The 18,194-nt window shown below is 42.7% G+C and overlaps 1 protein-coding gene across 2 annotated transcripts; it reads right to left on the reverse strand.

Annotated features, from left to right (window-relative positions):
* Positions 1 to 5,722: 5,722 nt before the first annotated feature.
* LOC127931382 (uncharacterized) lies at positions 5,723 to 11,039 on the reverse strand. Of its 2 annotated transcripts, none has more exons than XM_052523869.1 (2): positions 7,043 to 11,039; positions 5,723 to 6,909 (listed from the first exon to the last, which is right to left on the reverse strand). In XM_052523869.1, exon 1 carries the CDS (start codon positions 10,693 to 10,695, stop codon positions 9,463 to 9,465), a length of 1,233 nt encoding a protein of 410 aa, XP_052379829.1. In that variant the 5' UTR covers positions 10,696 to 11,039; the 3' UTR covers positions 5,723 to 6,909; positions 7,043 to 9,462. The 2 variants fall into 2 exon arrangements, with proteins under 2 accessions (XP_052379829.1, XP_052379828.1); XM_052523868.1 differs by having other exon boundaries at positions 6,957 to 11,039.
* Between the last annotated feature and the right edge of the window lie 7,155 nt (positions 11,040 to 18,194).

Below are 18,194 nucleotides of genomic sequence, written 5' to 3' on the forward strand. Positions count from 1 at the left end.
CTGACAGAAAGCATCACACTATCCATGGTGGAAGTATAGCTGACTGGGTATCAAGCCCGTTGAGCTAAAGCCTCTAGAAGCTTACACGTTCCAGGACTCAGGTAAGGTTGTCATATCAAGGGAACATTGCCCAGTAAGCTATTTCCACCATAGAAGCTTGAAAGACATTGACTGGTGTCCAATGGGCATGGAGTGGATGGATGAGTTTGTGTTGTGACTGAGACATGCTTGGTCTCCAGCAGTGGAGGCAAAAGTACCCAGTTGTCAAACTAAAAGTAAAAATACCTTAATAGAAAATGACTCAAGTAAAATACTCTGTGAGACAAAGTCTAAAAGTATTGGGTTTTAAATATACTTATGTATCAAAAGCAAATGTAAAAGTATAAATAATTTCAAATTCCTTAAGGCACCATTTTGTTGTTTATTTAATTTCTTGATTGCCAGGGGCTATCTCCAACACTCAGACATCATTTACCAACGAAGCATCTGTGTTTAGTGAGTTCACCAGAGTAGAGGCAGTAGGGATGACAAGGGAATTTCTTTTGATAATAATTTTTCTGTCCTGCTAAGCATCCAAAATACAAAGAGTACTTTTGGGTGTCAGGGAAAATATATGGAGTAAAAAGTAAGTCATTTCCATTATGAATGTAATGAAGTAAAATTAAAAGTAGTAAAAAATATAAATAGTAAAGTACAGATACTACAAGAAACTACTTAAATTGTACTTTAAATTATTTTGACTTACTTTACACAACTGGTCCCCAGCCTCTGGATGAGCCTCATCTCCCTTCATCTGTCTGTGTGACAGGCCAGATGTGATTATGAAAGGTAGGACAGATGGAGTGATACCTTAGCAACAGAGGCCCCCAGAGAGATACAGTGCTTTCGGAAAAGTTTTCAGACCGCCTACCTTTTTCCAAATTTTGTTATGTTACAGCCTTATTCTAAAATTAATGAAGTAGTTTTTTCACTCATCAATCTACACACAATACCCCATAATGACAAAGCAAAAACGGATTTTTACACATTTTTCTAATTGATTGTAAATAGACAACAGTCTATTTACAATAGTATTCAGACTCTTCGCTACGAGACTCGAAATTGAGCTCAGGTGCATCCTGTTTCCATTTACCATCCTTGAGATGTTCCTACAACTTGGAGTCCACCTGTGGTACATTCAACTGATTGGACATCATTTTGGAAAGGCACACGCCTGTCTATATAACGTCCCACAGTTGACAATGCATGTCAGAACAAAAACCAAGCCACGAGGTCAAAGGAATTGTCCGTAGAGCTCCAAGACAGGATCGTGTCAAGGCATGGGTCTGGGAAGGGCTACCAAAACATTTCCTCAGCATTGAAGGTCCCCAGGAACACAGCGGCCTCTATCATTCTTAAATTGAAGAAGTTTGGAACCACCAAGACTACTTCTAGAGCTGGCGGCCCGGCCAAACTGAGCAATCGGGAGAGAAGGGCCTTGGTCAGGGAGGTAACCAAGAATCCAATGATCACTCAGACAGAGCTCCAGAGTTCCTCTGTCGAGATGGGAGAACCTTCCAGAAGGACAACCACCTCTACAGCACTCCGCCAATCAGGTCTTTATGGTAGAGTGGCCAGACGGAAGCCACTCCTCAGTAAAAGGCACATGACAGTCCGCTTCGAGTTTGCCAAAAGGCAGCTAAAGGACTCTCAGACCATGAGAAACATGATTCTCTGGTCTGATGAAACCAAGATTGAACTCTTTGGCCTGAATTCCAAGCGTCACATCTGGAGAAAACCTGGCACCATCCCTACGGTGAAGAATGGGTGTGGCAGCATCATGATGTGGGGATGTTTTTCAGCGGCAGGAACTGGGTGACTAATCAGGATAGAGGGAAAGATGAGCGGAGCAAAGTACAGAGAGAACCTTGATGAAAACCTGCTCCAGAGCGCTCAGGACCTCAGACTGGGGTGAAGGTTCATCTTCCAACAGGACAACGACCCTAAGCACACAGCCAAGACAACGCATGAGTGGCTTCGGGACAAGTCTCTGAATGTCCTTGAGTGGCCCAGCCAGGGCCCGGACTTGAGAACCCGATCAAACGTCTCTAGGGAGACCTGAAAATAGCTGTGCAGCAACGCACCCCATCCAACCTGACAGAGCTTGAGAGGTTCTGCAGAGAAGAATGGGAGAATCTCCCCAAATACAGGTGTGCCAAGCTTGTAACGTCATACCCAATAAGACTCAAGGCTGTAATCATTGCCAAAGGTGCTTCAACAAAGGACTGAGTAAAGGGTCTCAACACTTATGTAAATGTGATATTTCAGTTTTTTTTAAAGAAATTTGTAAAAATCTGTTTTTGCCCTGTCATAATGGGGTATCGTGCGTAGATTGATGAGGGGAACGTAACGTCACAAAATGTGGAGAAAGTCAAGGGCACTGAATACATTGTGAATGCACAGTAGATGCATAAAATTAGGCTGTGTCTAGACTTGATAGTTCATGTATTTTTGTATTGCTGATAATGGAGTCATCCATGATTCCATCATGGAATGGATCATGGAATTCCAAACACGTCACGCATCTACATTTACATTTAAATGTGAATGACTACTGTAGCTCTGTAGCTATCTAGCTTGCAACTCTAAAGGGCTTGCAAATGATTTAGCAAAAGTCTAACCAAAACATTTTATTTATTACATTTTTTTATTAGCTAGATGGCTAGCATTTATCATCTAAACCTGTGTGAAAATGAGGGCACAATCAGAATGTGGAAAAAATCAAGTTAGCATGTTAGCACCAAGTACAAACGGGGCTTATGTGTCAGTGGTCCAGAAAACAACATTGACATCTACTGTGCAGAGTGTTAACAACATTGGCAGGGTCTCTGTGTTTAACACACTGATGGTGAGAAGGGTGAAGGAGAGGGGTGAAAGAGGTGTGTAAGGAGGAGGAGGGAGGGTGAGGAAGCTCCAAGTCCACTCTCTGTCCCTGTCAGGGTTCCTTACATCTCACTGTCTCCGCGGCTTCCCAACTCCATCACTGACAGGACAGCAGGGAGAACATTGGGACATCAGACTGACTGGGGTCACAAGGTGGGCATCTTAGTTCCCTGAGGCTCTATCTCTGTGTGACACACATCCTGCTTGACAGGAAGTAGGTAGGTGTTGAGGGAAGAGAGATTTGTGTGTGAGATAAGACTCTGGATAAGAATATGACAGAATATTCGATAGATAAATGCTCTTTTCAAATCTGACCAGGATCAGAGGTCAATGCTCCTTTCATTCAATATGACGTGCGTATACTTTATAGTAACTATTATTACTGTATTATGAACATTCAATAGGATGTGTTTATACTTCATAGTAGCTATTATTAGTGTGTTATGAACATTAAATCACTTTTTTAACATAAGCTCTTCCTAACCAGTGGTACTTTTAAAGCTAGGACAATTTGCTTCTAAAATCATATAAATGTTAATGTTTTAAAAGTCTCCATGCTGACTATGTTATACAGTGCATTTTGGAAGAATTCAGACCCCTTGACTTTTTCCACATTTTGTTACATTACAGCCTTATTCTAAAATTGATTAACTTGTTTTTTTCCCCCTAGCAAAAACAGGTTTTTAGATTTTTTTTCAAATTTATAAAAACATGAAAACTGAAATATCACATATACATAAGTATTCAGAAGTTTTGGACAGTCCAATCAATTGAATTTTAAAGTTGTAGAATCATCTCAAGGATGATCAATGGAAACAGGATGCACCTGACCTTAATTTTGAGGCTCATTACAAAGGGTCTGTTTTCATTTTTAATATATTTGCAAAAATGTCTAAGAACTTGTTTTCACTTTGTCATTGTGCTGTATTGTGTGTAGATTGATGGGGTAAATGTTTTATATTATCCATTTTAGAAGAAGGCTGTAACATAACAAAATGTGGAAAAAGTAAAGGGGTCTGAATAGTTGCCAAATGCACTGTATATCTTATTTTAGCTATCCCCTATGGAACTATAGCAGGATGATGGACGTCTCTCTCATTGAATTGTTTAGCTCCCATTGATCTCATTATTACCATATTAACCAAGCTGTCAGCTCTGGCATCTGGCGTCAGTGCAGGGCTGTGCACAACTTTCAGAGGGCAGGTGCTCAAAATGAAAATATTTTGTGGTGACCATGTTCTACTTTTTTAACATAGGCCTATTTATTTATGCAACAACACACTCACTCATCACAAATGGTCAGCAAGCTAGTTATGGTGCTTTCTAAAGACATGATTGACATCGGGAAAAGGGGGTAGGCTGTCAGTTGATCATTGATGTTCATGAGTGATGTAAATCCGCTAGTTAGCTAGCTCGGTTATTTTTTTTTACTGATTGTGATTTATCTTCAATGCTCTTAAATAATAACTTCATAGTCATCATCTTCTAACTCATCAAATATCGTTAGTGGCTTGTGTGGATATTTTAGTATATGGCGGTTAGCTAGAGTCAACAGTGATTCAGCCAGGGAGAAAGAAAGAAGAGAGTTAAACAGTTATCATGCACAGCCACGCAGCCTAATATAATAATAATAATAATAATAATATATGCCATTTAGCAGACGCTTTTATCCAAAGCGACTTACAGTCATGTGTGCATACATTCTACGTATGGGTGGTCCCGGGGATCGAACCCACTACCCTGGCGTTATAAGCGCCATGCTCTACCAACTGAGCTACAGAAGGAGCCTCACTCCTTCCTCTCCTCTGTTTCTATACCTCAGCCAGCTCAATTACCTGGTAAAAACAGGCTAATGCTCCCAGGATACATGTCTGTCCAATTGTAATGTTCACACTTTCATTTTTAAACTATTGTCAGTCCTAGCTGAACATTGAACAATGATGTGGAAAACATCTGACACACACACACACACACACACACACACACACACACACACACACACACACTTTAGTCATTTAGCAGAAGCTTTTATCCAGATCGACTTACAAGAGCAATGAGTTAAGTGCCTTGCTCAAGAAAGCGAGAGTTAGCGAGAGAGAAAGCAAGATTGAGCCCACCCACACCCTTGAGACATGTTTAATATATCATTATTAAGATCCTGTGTGATGTTCCCAGCCATTGTGTTCCTTCCCAGGAAGTAGTGTGGGGATCAGCGGGACAGACAGGCCACAATATACCAAAATTAAGTGCAAAATTAAAATGCGAGAACTGATTTAGAGAAGCATGACTGATGTGTTTTGATAAACCTGTCAAACGTCCGCCTCTCTCTCTCGCCGGGGTGGATGAGGCGAGGAGTTGTTTGGATTGGTAGCAGCAATAACAGTTTAATGATACCAATTTATAGCATCCGGGGCTTGGGATTTACACAGTAGTAAATCCAAAAGACTTGAAAATTCTCACAAGGCCTATAGAGAGTTAGCACCTGATTCATTAAAACATATTTAAGGCAGCCCTATTTGATTCATATTACTGTAATTTAAAGCCTGCTTTTAGTTGGATTAAAATGCAGAAAACAATGCACGTGGTTTGCTGTAATTTTGTCAAATTGCCCTTTACTGGAGCCCAGTGTTTTGTTCTCTCAAACACAGTATGAGATAAAAGCAACAGAGTATTTCATTAAAATAATTACCTTCTCCTCCCTCAGCTAATGTTTTTCTCTCAAGCCAATGTTCCAGCCGGCACCATTTCCGCTACTCTCTGGCTACTGAGCTGCTCGCTTTCAAAATAGAAAACAATGAATAATTCACTTCAAAATTCTTATAGGAACAAAACGCTTTGACTTTAGAAAATAAAACACCATCATCCCAAGCTTGAAATGTTTATTTGTTTCAAGTAAATAACTGATAAGGATTACCTAAGAAATCAAATCCCAAAGCACTTTGGGGACACATATATATACTTTTTTTAATGTGTTACCTGTTTCATTCATTTAATTGATTACAAAAGCATGGACTGCATAACATCCAAAGACAGATCTTTGATAGAAGTTTGAGTGCCATTGAGTGTCAGTGTGTTTCACAGTTGCCCTTCCAGGTCTCAGTTCTCTCTGAACACTCCATTAAGGTCAACTGGAGGTCAAGGTAATCATTTCTGAGGTCACCCTTTATCTCTATTTCACTGTCTGTCTCTGATTGGCTATTTAGCCTTTTCCACCACTCAGGTCACAGAGAGAGAGAGAGCAGTGACTCAGAGGTGCCATAGTCAACAACATCATCAGCAACTTTCATCAGTTTATGGCCCTTCTTTTACAGGAGAAATTCAATAGCTTTGATAAACACCGGGCGGCCTTACGATCCACAGGGAGCAGAAGATGTAACGTAAGACAATAATAAACAGAGGACTCTTTGTCGTATAAACTGTAGAGGGAGAGGAAGAGCTAGGACACTTATTGGATGATGCCAAATACAGTTATGGCTCGCAGGTAAGAAATGGAATTCATCGATTCTTGATACATCTTTATTTTTAGAGACCAAGGTCAATGAACTGCAGCACAAGCTGCAAAGCGAGAGTGCTGTCTAATCTGGCTTGGTGAGGACAAATGACATGTCAGCCAGAGTGAATGAAAACGTGATTCAACATAGCATCATTTCATTTCACATGCAAACTGTATACTGCAGCGGAAGGGTGATTTATCTAAATCTAGAACACGTGTCAAAGTCATTCCACGGTGTTCCAAATGTCTGTGCTCCACCCTTGTACTTGTTTGATGAATTAAGGTCAGTAATTAGTAAGGAACCCCTCACCAGGTCGTCTAGGTCTTAATTGAAAGAAAAAAACTGCAGACACTCGGCCCTCCATGGAATGAGTTTGACCCCTGATTTAGACACTTGTTTGTTTGTAAATCCACATACATATCACACTCAAAATACACATTTATGCCAACACATAAATAATCTCTCTCCTAAAAACACACAAACACTCACACACCTACCCCTACGTAGGCACAACACAAACACTCACACACTCTCACACACCTACCCCTACGTAGGCACAACACAAACACTCACACACTCTCACACACCTACCCCTACGTAGGCACAACACAAACACTCACACACACCTACCCCTACGTAGGCACAACACAAACACTCACACACTCTCACACACCTACCCCTACGTAGGCACAACACAAACACTCACACACACCTACCCCTACGTAGGCACAACACAAACACTCACACACTCTCACACACCTACCCCTACGTAGGCACAACACAAACACTCACACACTCTCACACACCTAACCCTACGTAGGCACAACACAAACACTCACACACACCTACCCCTACGTAGGCACAACACAAACACTCACACACTCTCACACACCTACCCCTACGTAGGCACAACACAAACACTCACACACTCACACACACCTACCCCTACGTAGGCACAACACAAACACACTAGTCACTGCAAACTGCAGGGATGTCAGTCAGTCTCTTCTCACGTCCATATAGGACATTTTGTGAAAGACGAAGAGGACCACAGACAGCTATTAAACCACACACAGCTATTGACAAGACAGGTTCTTCACAGGAGCCTAGCTGGGACTGACAGCAGTCAGCCACAGATTGGTGGTAGACGCTTGTCAAAGAAAGTAACTTGCTCTATCTATTTATCCCCCCATTCTACCACACTCTTTCATTTTCCTTTGATGAACAGTTATGTACTTCAAACAAGCTGAGCACTTGAGCAATGAAAATAATCTTGGCAGCATAAACATTCTGAAAACCTTTTCAACAATGCATCCTTTGTGTTGGACTATATTCTGTACATTTTATCACAAATGGGCCTCTTTAGAAAACAGGTCCTGTCATTTGTTCTGCAGAAGAGACATGCATTTTGAAGTTCCTAGGCAGAAAGACAGATTATTATGTGCCTGGGCCCGGTTTCCCAAAAGCATCTTGAGGTTAAGTTAATCTTAGAACCATATGTTTCTAAAATTAATTTAGAGGCTTTTGGGAAACCGGGCTTGAACTTAATAAGTATTTGGATCTACTTAGTTCAGTTTTGGACAGTAGTTACCAGACATTTGGACTCGAGTCAGACTCGAGTCACAAATATGATGAATTGCAACTCGACTTTGACTTTAACACCAATGACTTGACTTGGACTTGAGCCTTAAGACTCGACCTGACTTGACACCCTCCCCAAGCCCAAATATTAAAAATGATGCTATTAAAAACAGTCTGCAGCGCATCTGCCAATATGTGTCATGTGACTCGAGTCCACACCTCTGCCAGGCGGTGAGGCAACCAGTCAGGTTACTCTCGATGGTGCAGCAATCTTGTCAGTCTCCTGAGGGGGAAAATGTGTTGTCATGCCATCTTCATGACTGTCTTGGTGTGTTTGGACCATGATAGTTTGTTGGTGATTTGGACACCAAGGAACTTGAAGCTTTCGACCCGCTCCACTACAGCTCCATCTATGTTAATGGGGTCCTCCTTTTCCTGTTGTCTACTTCTTTTCTTGCTTACATTGAAGGAGAGGTTGTTGTCCTGGCACCACCCTGCCAGGTCATTGACCTCCTTCCTATAGGCTGTCTCATCGTTATCGGTGATCAGGCCTACCACAGTTGTGTCATCAGCAAACTTAATGATGGTGTTGGAGTCGTGCTTGTCCACTCAGTCGTGGATGAACAGGGAGTACAGGAGGCGACTAAGCACACACCCCTGAGGGGTCCCAGTTTTGAAGATCATATTGGTAGATGTTGTTGCCTACCCTTACCACCTGGGAGTGGCCCGTCAGGAAGTCCAGGATCCAGTTGCAGAGGGAGATGTTTAGTCCCAGGGTCCTTAGCTTAGTGATGAGCTTTGTGGGCACTATTCTGTTGAACACTGAGCTGTAGTCAATGAACAGCATTCTCACATAGGTGTTCCTTTGGTCCAGGTGTGAAAGGGCAGTATGGAGAGCAATTGAGATTGCGTCATCTGTGGATCTGTTGGGGCGGTATGCGAATTGGAGTGAGTCTAGGGTTTCCAGGATTATTGTGTTGATGTGAGTCATGACCAGCCTTTCAAAGCACTTCATGGCTACCGACGCAAGTGCTACAGGGCAGTAGTCATTTGGCCAGGTTACCTTCGTTTTGCGAGCCCTGCCACATCCGACGAGCATCAGAGCCGGTGTAGTAGGATTCAATCTTAGTCCTGTATTGACGCTTTGCCTGTTTGATGGTTTGTCTAAGGGTATAGCGGGATTTCTTATAAGCGTCTGGATTAGTGTCCAGCTCCTTGAAAGCAGCAGCTCTAGCCTTTAGCTTGTTGCGGTTGTTGCCTGTAATACATGGCTTCTGGTTGGTATATGTACGTACGGTCACTGTGGGGACGAAGTTGTCGATGAACTTATTGATGAAGCAGGTGACTGAGGTGGTATACTCCTCAATGCCATTGCATGCATCCCAGAACATATTCCAGTCTGTGCTAGTAAAACAGTCCTGTAGTGTAGCATCCGCGTCATCTGATCACTTCCGTATTAAGCGAGTCACAGGTACTTCCTGCTTGTAAGCTCCGGCAGCGGCGCCGGACAGGCGGGAGGCTCCGGCAGAGGCGCCGGACAGGCGGGACGCTCCGGCAGCGGCGCCGGACAGGCGGGACGCTCCGGCAGTGGCGCCGGACAGGCGGGAGGCTCCGGCAGCGGCGCCGGACAGGCGGGAGGCTCCGGCAGTGGCGCCGGACAGGCGGGACGCTCCGGCAGCGGCGCCGGACAGGTGGGACGCTCCGGCAGCGGCGCCGGACAGGCGGGAGCACCTGCAGGGAGGAGACTGAGAGACAGCCTGGTGCGTGGGGCTGCCACAGGAACCACCAGGCTGGGGAGACCTTCAGGAGGCTTGGTGTTAGGAGGAGCCTGAAAGACCGGGCTGTGAGGGAGCACTGGAGCTCTGGTGCGCAACCTTGGCACCACTTCCCCAGGCTGGACAACTACTCTAGCCCGGACCCTCCAGAGTGCAGGCACAGGTTGAACCGGGCTGTGGGTAAGCACGGGAGATCTAGTGCTTACTACACGCACCTCTCCCCTAGGCTCCACTCCCACAGTTGCCCGGTACGAGCGGAGCGCAGGCAGAGGACGCACTGCACCCTCCCAGCGCCACGGAGACACAGCACGCAGAGCCGGCGCAGGATAACCTGGACCAAGACTGCGTACCGGCGACCAGACCCGCTGAGCAGGCACCATACGCCCTGGCTCAATGCCCACACTCGCATGGCACTCTCGGGGGGCTGCCCTATAGCGCACCGGGCTATGGACACGCACTGGCGACACCGTGCGCTTAACCGCATAACACGGTGCCTGACCAGTAATGCGCTGCTTATCATGAACACGAGGAGTGAGCTCAGGTCTGCTACCTGGCTTAGTACCACACCTCGTGTGCCCCCCCCCAAAAAAATTTTGGGGCTGCCTCTCGTACCTGTCGCACTGCCGTGCTGGCTCCTCATATTGCCGCCGCTCAGCTTTCGCTGCCTCCAGCTCTGCTTTGGGGCTGCGATTTTCCCCAGCCCGTGCCCAGGGTCCCTCTCCGTTCAGTATCTCCTCCCATGTCCAGGAGTCCTGTGATGGTGGCCTCTGTTGTTGATGCTGCTGCTGCTGTCGTCGCTGTCCTTTACCACGCCGCTTGGTCCGATTTTGGTGGGTGATTCTGTAATGAATTTCCTCCTCTTCTTCCGAAGAGGAGAGGCGAAACGGATCAGAGGACCAATACGTGGCGTGGTAATTGTCCATGGTACTTTTTAATTCTTTAAGGTACACATGAACAAACTAACAAAAACAAGAAATGTGAAAACTCAAAAACAGTCCTATCTGGTGCACACACAGAGACAGGAACAATCACCCACAAACACACAGTGAAACCCAGGCCACCTAAGTATGATTCTCAATCAGAGACAACTAATGACACCTGCCTCTGATTGAGAACCATACTAGGCCGAAACATAGAAATAACCAAAACATAGAAAAACAAACATAGACTGCCCACCCAACTCACGCCCTGACCATACTAACTAAACACAAAACACAGAAAATAAAGGTCAGAACGTGACATAAACAAGCATTTGTGTAACAGTATTGATAGGCTAGCATAGCATTAAGCCTGGCATTCAGCATGCAACATTTTCACAAAAACAAGAAAAGCATTCAAATAAAATCATTTACCTTTGAAGAACTTCAGATGTTTTCAATGAGGAGACTCAGTTAGATAGCAAAAGTTCAGTTTTTCCAAAAATATTATTTGTGTAGACAAATCGCTCCGTTTTCTTCATCACGTTTGGGTAAGAAAACCCCCAAAAATTAAGCCATTACAACGCTAACTTTTTTCCAAATTAACTCCATAATATCGACAGAAACATGGCAAGCGTTGTTTAGAATCAATCCTCAAGGTATTTTTCACATATCTATCGATGATAAATCATTCGTGGCAGTTTAGTTTCTCCTCTGAAGAAATGGAACGCGCATGGACCTAGAGATTACGCAATAATTTCGACGCAGGACACCGGGAGGACACCTGGTAAATGTAGTCTCTTATGGTCAATCTTCCAAAGATATGCCTACAAATACGTCACAATGCTGCAGATGCCTTGGGGAAACGGCAGAAAGTGCAGGCTCATTCCTGGCGCATTCACAGCCATATAAGGAGACACAGCGCCTTCAGAATCTGGGGCATTTCCTGTATGAAATTTCATCTTGGTTTCGCCTGTAGCAGTAGTTCTGGGGCACTCACAGATAATATCTTTGCAGTTTTGGAAACGTCAGAGTTTTTTCTTTCCAAAGTCAATTACATGCATAATCTAACATCTTTTCGTGACAAAATATCTTGTTTAAAACGGGAACGTTTTTTATCCAAAAATTAAAAGAGCGCCCCCTATCTCGAAGAAGTTAACACACAAAACCCACCCCCAACAGACACCAGTCAATCCCCCACACCATTCCCTCCTTACCAATACCTCCTTTTCTCCAATTTAGACTTAAAGCCTTGCATGAACAATCAACAAAGCCTCCATAACACAGAGAAAACTCCAATAGAAGTCTTTGCCTACTTGTACAACAAGACAAGGACCAAGTTTATGCCTAGCTCCAGTGTGCTCATCATGGAGTCATTGAAAGACTTAGTAGATTTTAGTAAGATTTAGAAGGTGACTTACACTAGTTCCTGGTGCTGAGCTTGATGTTGATGGGATCTAACTCTAAACAGAACACATAGTCACGTTAGCCTCTGCGGTAGTTAGGTTACATTAGCAAACTGTTATCTAGCTAAGCACCTAACGAAGCTAACGTTAGCTTGCAAACTTACAAATCACATCCCCAGATAGCAGCTGGCTAATTACATTGATATGCTTTGGAATGTCTAGCCAGCATATTATGAAAGCTAGCTAGCTAGATTTTGGTTTAGATAAACAAAATGTAGTTTGCTAGATAGCTAGTTAGCTAGGTAACATTAGCTCAGCTTGACTTATTTTCTGTTGCTCTGATGTTGGCTGATTGGATGCCTTCCTCTTTGAAGTGAAGGGTAAAAATAGATTGATTAGCATCACTTTTTAACAGTCGACGACATGGCAACCCTATCAGTTGAGACTTCAGTTCGGTTTTGAAATCCTCAGGATGACAATGCTGGCTACAACCACAGACATGTTGATATTTCTCATTCCACGGGGTAGTACTACTTCCTAAAATCACTATGAATTCTGGTTATTGTGGTTTGCTTACAACCAGGATATGTAGCTGGCCCTTTCCCACCGGTGAGATGCAGAAATGCTCTTATTTGCATGTAGTGAGGAAATCCAATGACACATATGTTAATAACATATTAATAGACATATAGGGAAATAGAGCAGTGTTGAAATGTCCCTTTAAGGTAGGAAGGAGCGAAGTAACCAACAGATCAGTATAACTAGGCCTACAACAACAAAACCACTTTTTACCTGTGGTTGTTTATCTACCTTACCTAGTTGCTCTTGATAAAACTGTCTGCTAAATTACCAGAAGGTAAATGTAAACAGGGCCGCCGGAAAACGTGTGGCGAGGCGGCACTTGCCACAGCACTTTTCAAATCAGGTGTGGCACACACTTTTGATTTAGATTCATAAAATATATCGATGCAAAGCCGGTATGAAGCATTTCGCAACATATGATGCTACGTTTTGAGCTGCATCATATGATGCAAAATGCATCATACCAGCTTTATTTCTGTATTTTGAAGTTCTACATCTTGAAAACTTTATTGCTGACATGCAAAACATTTTGGGACTATAAAACAATGGACTAATGAAACAAATACCAAAATAACGTTTTTGGGTGGAGTTTTCCTTTAAGAGCAGCCAAAATAGTTTTGGCGTGTAGGAGGCAGATTTGCAATTACAACCAGTCCTGCTGTAAACTAAAGCATTCGATGGCTTTCATTACTACTCCGAATTATTGAAAATTATGAACACATCATTTTCCTTAATTAAATTTCAGTATGGTTTAATGACAGTTACTCGGGCTTGCAGGTTCTTTGGCAGGATATCAAGCAAAGGCAACCTGCTGTAGCCTGTGCCGATGGAAAGTGGTCAAAGGGAAGCTATGAAACAGAACAGAATCAAACAAAGCCACACATGACCGTGTGTCCATGAGATAAAAAGACAGACAAATCGACACATTTTGAATGAGAACCGTCAACAGAAAGCAGTCTTTGTATGAGGGTGATAATTTGCAGCAGGTCTTAAAGGGAAATGTCAGAATTTTTCAACTTCATATTCATCCTTTCCAGCACAACCCCAACATCAACATATGTTAAAATTGCGCGTTAATATGTTTTGTAGTCAAATAGATGAGGAAAATAAGGGTTTCCAATCACATCAACAAATTACAATTAGTAGGGAATACCTTCTCATAATACCTACTCATAATACCTTCTCATAATACCTACTCATGATACCTACTCATAATACCTTCTCATAATACCTACTCATGATACCTTCTCATAATACCTTCTCATAATACCTACTCATGATACCTACTCATGATACCTACTCATAATACCTACTCATAATACCTTCTCATAATACCTCAAGGACATCAACCACCCGAACCACTGGCTGTTCACCCCGCTATCATCCAGAAGGCGAGGTCAGTACAGGTGCATCAAAGCTGGGACCGAGAGACTGAAAAACAGCTTCTATCTCAAGGCCATCAGACTGTTAAACAGCCACCACTAACATTGAGTGGCTGCTGCCAACACACTGTCATTGACACTGGCCCAACTCCAGCCACTTTAATAATGGGAATTGATGGGAAATGATGTAAATATATCACTAGCCACTTTAAACAATGCTACCTTATATAATGTTACTTACCCTACATTATTCATCTCATATGCATACATATATACTGTACTCTACATCATCGACTGCATCCTTATGTAATACATGTATCACTAGCCACTTTAACTATGCCACTTTGTTTACTTTGTCTACATACTCATCTCATATGTATATACTGTACTCGATACCATCTATTGTATGCTGCTCTGTACCATCACTCATTCATATATCCTTATGTACATATTCTTTATCCCCTTACACTGTGTATAAGACAGTAGTTTTGGAATTGTTAGTTAGATTACTTGTTGGTTATCACTGCATTGTCGGAACTAGAAGCACAAGCATTTCGCTACACTCGCATTAACATCTGCTAACCATGTGTGTATGTGACAAATAAAATTGGATTTGATTTGATTTACTCATAATACCTACTCATGATACCTACTCATAATACCTACTCATGATACCTACTCATAATACCTACTCATAATACCTACTCATAATACCTACTCATAATACCTACTCATAATACCTACTCATAATACCTTCTCATAATACCTACTCATAATACCTACTCATAATACCTACTCATGATACCTTCTCATACCTTCTCATAATACCTACTCATGATACCTACTCATGATACCTACTCATAATACCTTCTCACAATACCTTCTCACAATACCTACTCATAATACCTTCTCATAATACCTACTCATAATACCTACTCATGATACCTACTCATAATACCTACTCATGATACCTACTCATGATACCTACTCATGATACCTACTCATAATACCTACTCATAATACCTACTCATGATACCTACTCATGATACCTACTCATAATACTTACTCATAATTGGTTAAAATCACTTACCTCCCTCTATCTTTTTTCCCCCACAAAACATAGAAACGAAGTGAAAAACCTTTTGGTTACCAGCCCAAAGCTCTTAACCACTAGGCAACCTATCGCCCCATTAGTTAGGCATTTCAAGGGTTAACTTATGCAACAAATAAATTATGTCTTTATTTTCATAACCAGGCAATAATGCAGCTACAGTATATTTTGTATTTTCAGTCCATGAAGAGTTTTCCAAACTAAACCTAATATCTTTCTGTATGCAATATTTATTGGTGTAATAATGTGCCTCCTGCAGCCACTGTCTCCTCATCTCATAGCTCACGGACAATAATTGCATGTACAGTAGGCTACTGTCACGACTTCTGCCAAAGTCGGTCCCTCTCCTTGTTCATGCGGTGTTCGGCAGTCGATATCAACGACCTTCTAGCCATCATTGATCCATTTTTCATTGGTTTTGTCTTGTCTTCCTACACACCTGGTTCCAATCCCATCAATTACATGTGTATTTAACCCTCTGTTTCCCCTCATGTCCTTGTCAGAGATTGTTTGTTTTGTATGTTCGTGAACTATGTATTGGTGCACAACGGGTTCTTGTACCCACTTTTATTTATTATGTACTTTGGTTTTGGAGTTTTGTTAAAGGCTATTAAAACTACTCCATTTATACCAAGTTTGATTCTCCTGTGCCTGACTTCCCTGCCACCTACACACAAGACATTACAGCTACATCATCATGACGTGTCATAGCTGACGCACCAGCCTGTTAATTAGACATAAAATAAACATGGATTTGTGTGTTTTCCTCAAGGAAGCAATGTCGCCGTTATCTGACAATATATTTCATAATAATTCCCAGCTGTCATATAACCTGGTCTCAGAGCATTTCGTATTATTCTGTACGTAAATCCGAGTTGCTTCATTTACTATGATAGACTACCTGACCAAAAGCATGTGGACACCTGCACGTTGAACATCTTATTCCAATGTCATTCCATTAAGCCACAAGAGCATTCCAATGTCATTCCATTAAGCCACAAGAGCATTAGTGAGGTCGGGCACTGATGTTGGGCGATTAGGCCTGGCTCGCAGTCAGTGTTCCAATTCATCCCAAAGGTGTTCGATGGGGTTGATGTCAGGGCTCTGTGCAGCCCAGCCAAGTTCTTCCACACCGATCTCGACAAAACAATTCTGTATGGACCTTGTTTGTGCATGGCAGCATTGTCATGCTGAAGCAGGAAAGGGCCTTCCCAAACTGTTGCCACAAAGTTGAAAAGACAGAATTGTTGTATGCTGTTGCGTTAAGATTTCCCTTTACTGGAACTAAGGGGCCTAGTGTTCTCCTGGCATCCGCCAAACCCAGATTCTTCCGTCATACTGCCAGATGGTAAAGCGTGATTCATCATTCCAAGCCTAAAACCCCGAACAGGAAGCAATGCAGATGTAGAAGCACAAAGTCCTCAGCCACTAGGAGCACCGCCGTTTCTGGATGAACATTTCCTCGTTTGCTTATGGCCGTATACAGCTCGTTGAGTGCGGTTTTGGTGCCAGCATCGGTTTGTGGTGTTAAATAGACAGCTACGAAAAATATAGATGAAAACAGCAGCGGTCCCAGACCACCGGGCACCTTAGCTGCCGGGCCGCACGGAAAGGATAAATATATATATATATACACATCAGTTTACAGATTTTGTACTTGAGTAATGTGCACGCCGCGAGTTCATCACGGTCTGCGTGAGCTGTGTTACCTGACAACTTTTTTACTAGCGAGCTATGTTAGGTGACATGAATAAAAACAAACGTCACTGGAGAGCTTCTTCGGGAAGGGGTAAGGGAGATAAAAGGCCCAACAACGATGTTGATAATGCAGAGACAGCAGAGCCCAAGAATGCAAAAAGAAAGAAAGAAAGCCTCATTCAAATATGATGAGTCCTACCTAAAATATGGCTTTATTGCGACAGGTGACTGGCATGCTCCAGAGGGTTTGAGTTACGAGAGCCGCTGCAGAGATTTCTTTCAGAAAAAAAGTCACCACTGACTGTGTCGTGAACCCCAATCCGAAAAAACACAAAAAACATTTCCTTCTAAAAAGGGGTTAAGGTGAAGGGTTAGTTGAAGGGTTAGCTAAATGGGGTAAGGTTAGGGGAAGGGTTAGCAAACATGCTAAGTAGTTGCAAAGTTGCTAATTAGCTAAAATGATAAAGTTGTCTGTGATGAGATTCGAACTTGCAACCTTTGAGTTGCCAGACGTTCGTGTTATACGGTCAACCACTCACCCTACTTTCGTTGTTTTGCCTTCTGGCCTTCTAACCATCTGTCTTATGTAACGTAACATATCACTCTAAATGGAGTGTCTCGGATTTACGTACAGAATAATACAAAATGAGACCAGGTTGGTCACCGCAACTCCGCTCTCCAAACACACACCATAGGACATACATGTGGGATCACTGAAGCAATAAACCCGCTTTATAATCGATTCAGGAGTCCAGAAGATAATGTGATAAATATAAAACATGGATGGCTTTTTGAGCGACAGGCAAGGAAAAGCCATTGCCGGTACGAAAGCTCTACATCTTGTGATGATGAATGACTGTCCCACAGAAGACAGACGCAAGCTAGAAGAGCACAGTGAAAGATGAATGAGACATTTGTGAAAAGCTCATACTACCCAGCTGCAATTACCCAAATGCCCGTCAACAAAATATACCTTTCTCTTTACAGTCAGACTGAGGTTCAAATTATAAAGTAACATTCACATTTTATAGTATGGCAGCACCTTATACCATTGCTGTGTGACATATAGCCTATTATGTTATTTTGGTGGGTTACGAGTGAATGAATAGTTGACCAGCAGGTAATGACTGTATAGCCTCGGCCTTTCCCCTGGCCAAGTAGATATGATTCTACGGAGATATCATTTGTCATATTTCAATTGTCATGGGATGAGAAGTCCTTCATTTAAATAGACCTACTGTGAAGGCATACATATTTGTATAAATTTGCCTGCCTCACGCGAAACTACAAACCGTGCTACAGACTTTTGTTTTTCTGAGACCCTCG

This window comes from Oncorhynchus keta, chromosome 8, assembly GCF_023373465.1.
Source record: "Oncorhynchus keta strain PuntledgeMale-10-30-2019 chromosome 8, Oket_V2, whole genome shotgun sequence".
Classification (NCBI taxonomy): Eukaryota; Metazoa; Chordata; class Actinopteri; order Salmoniformes; family Salmonidae; genus Oncorhynchus; species Oncorhynchus keta.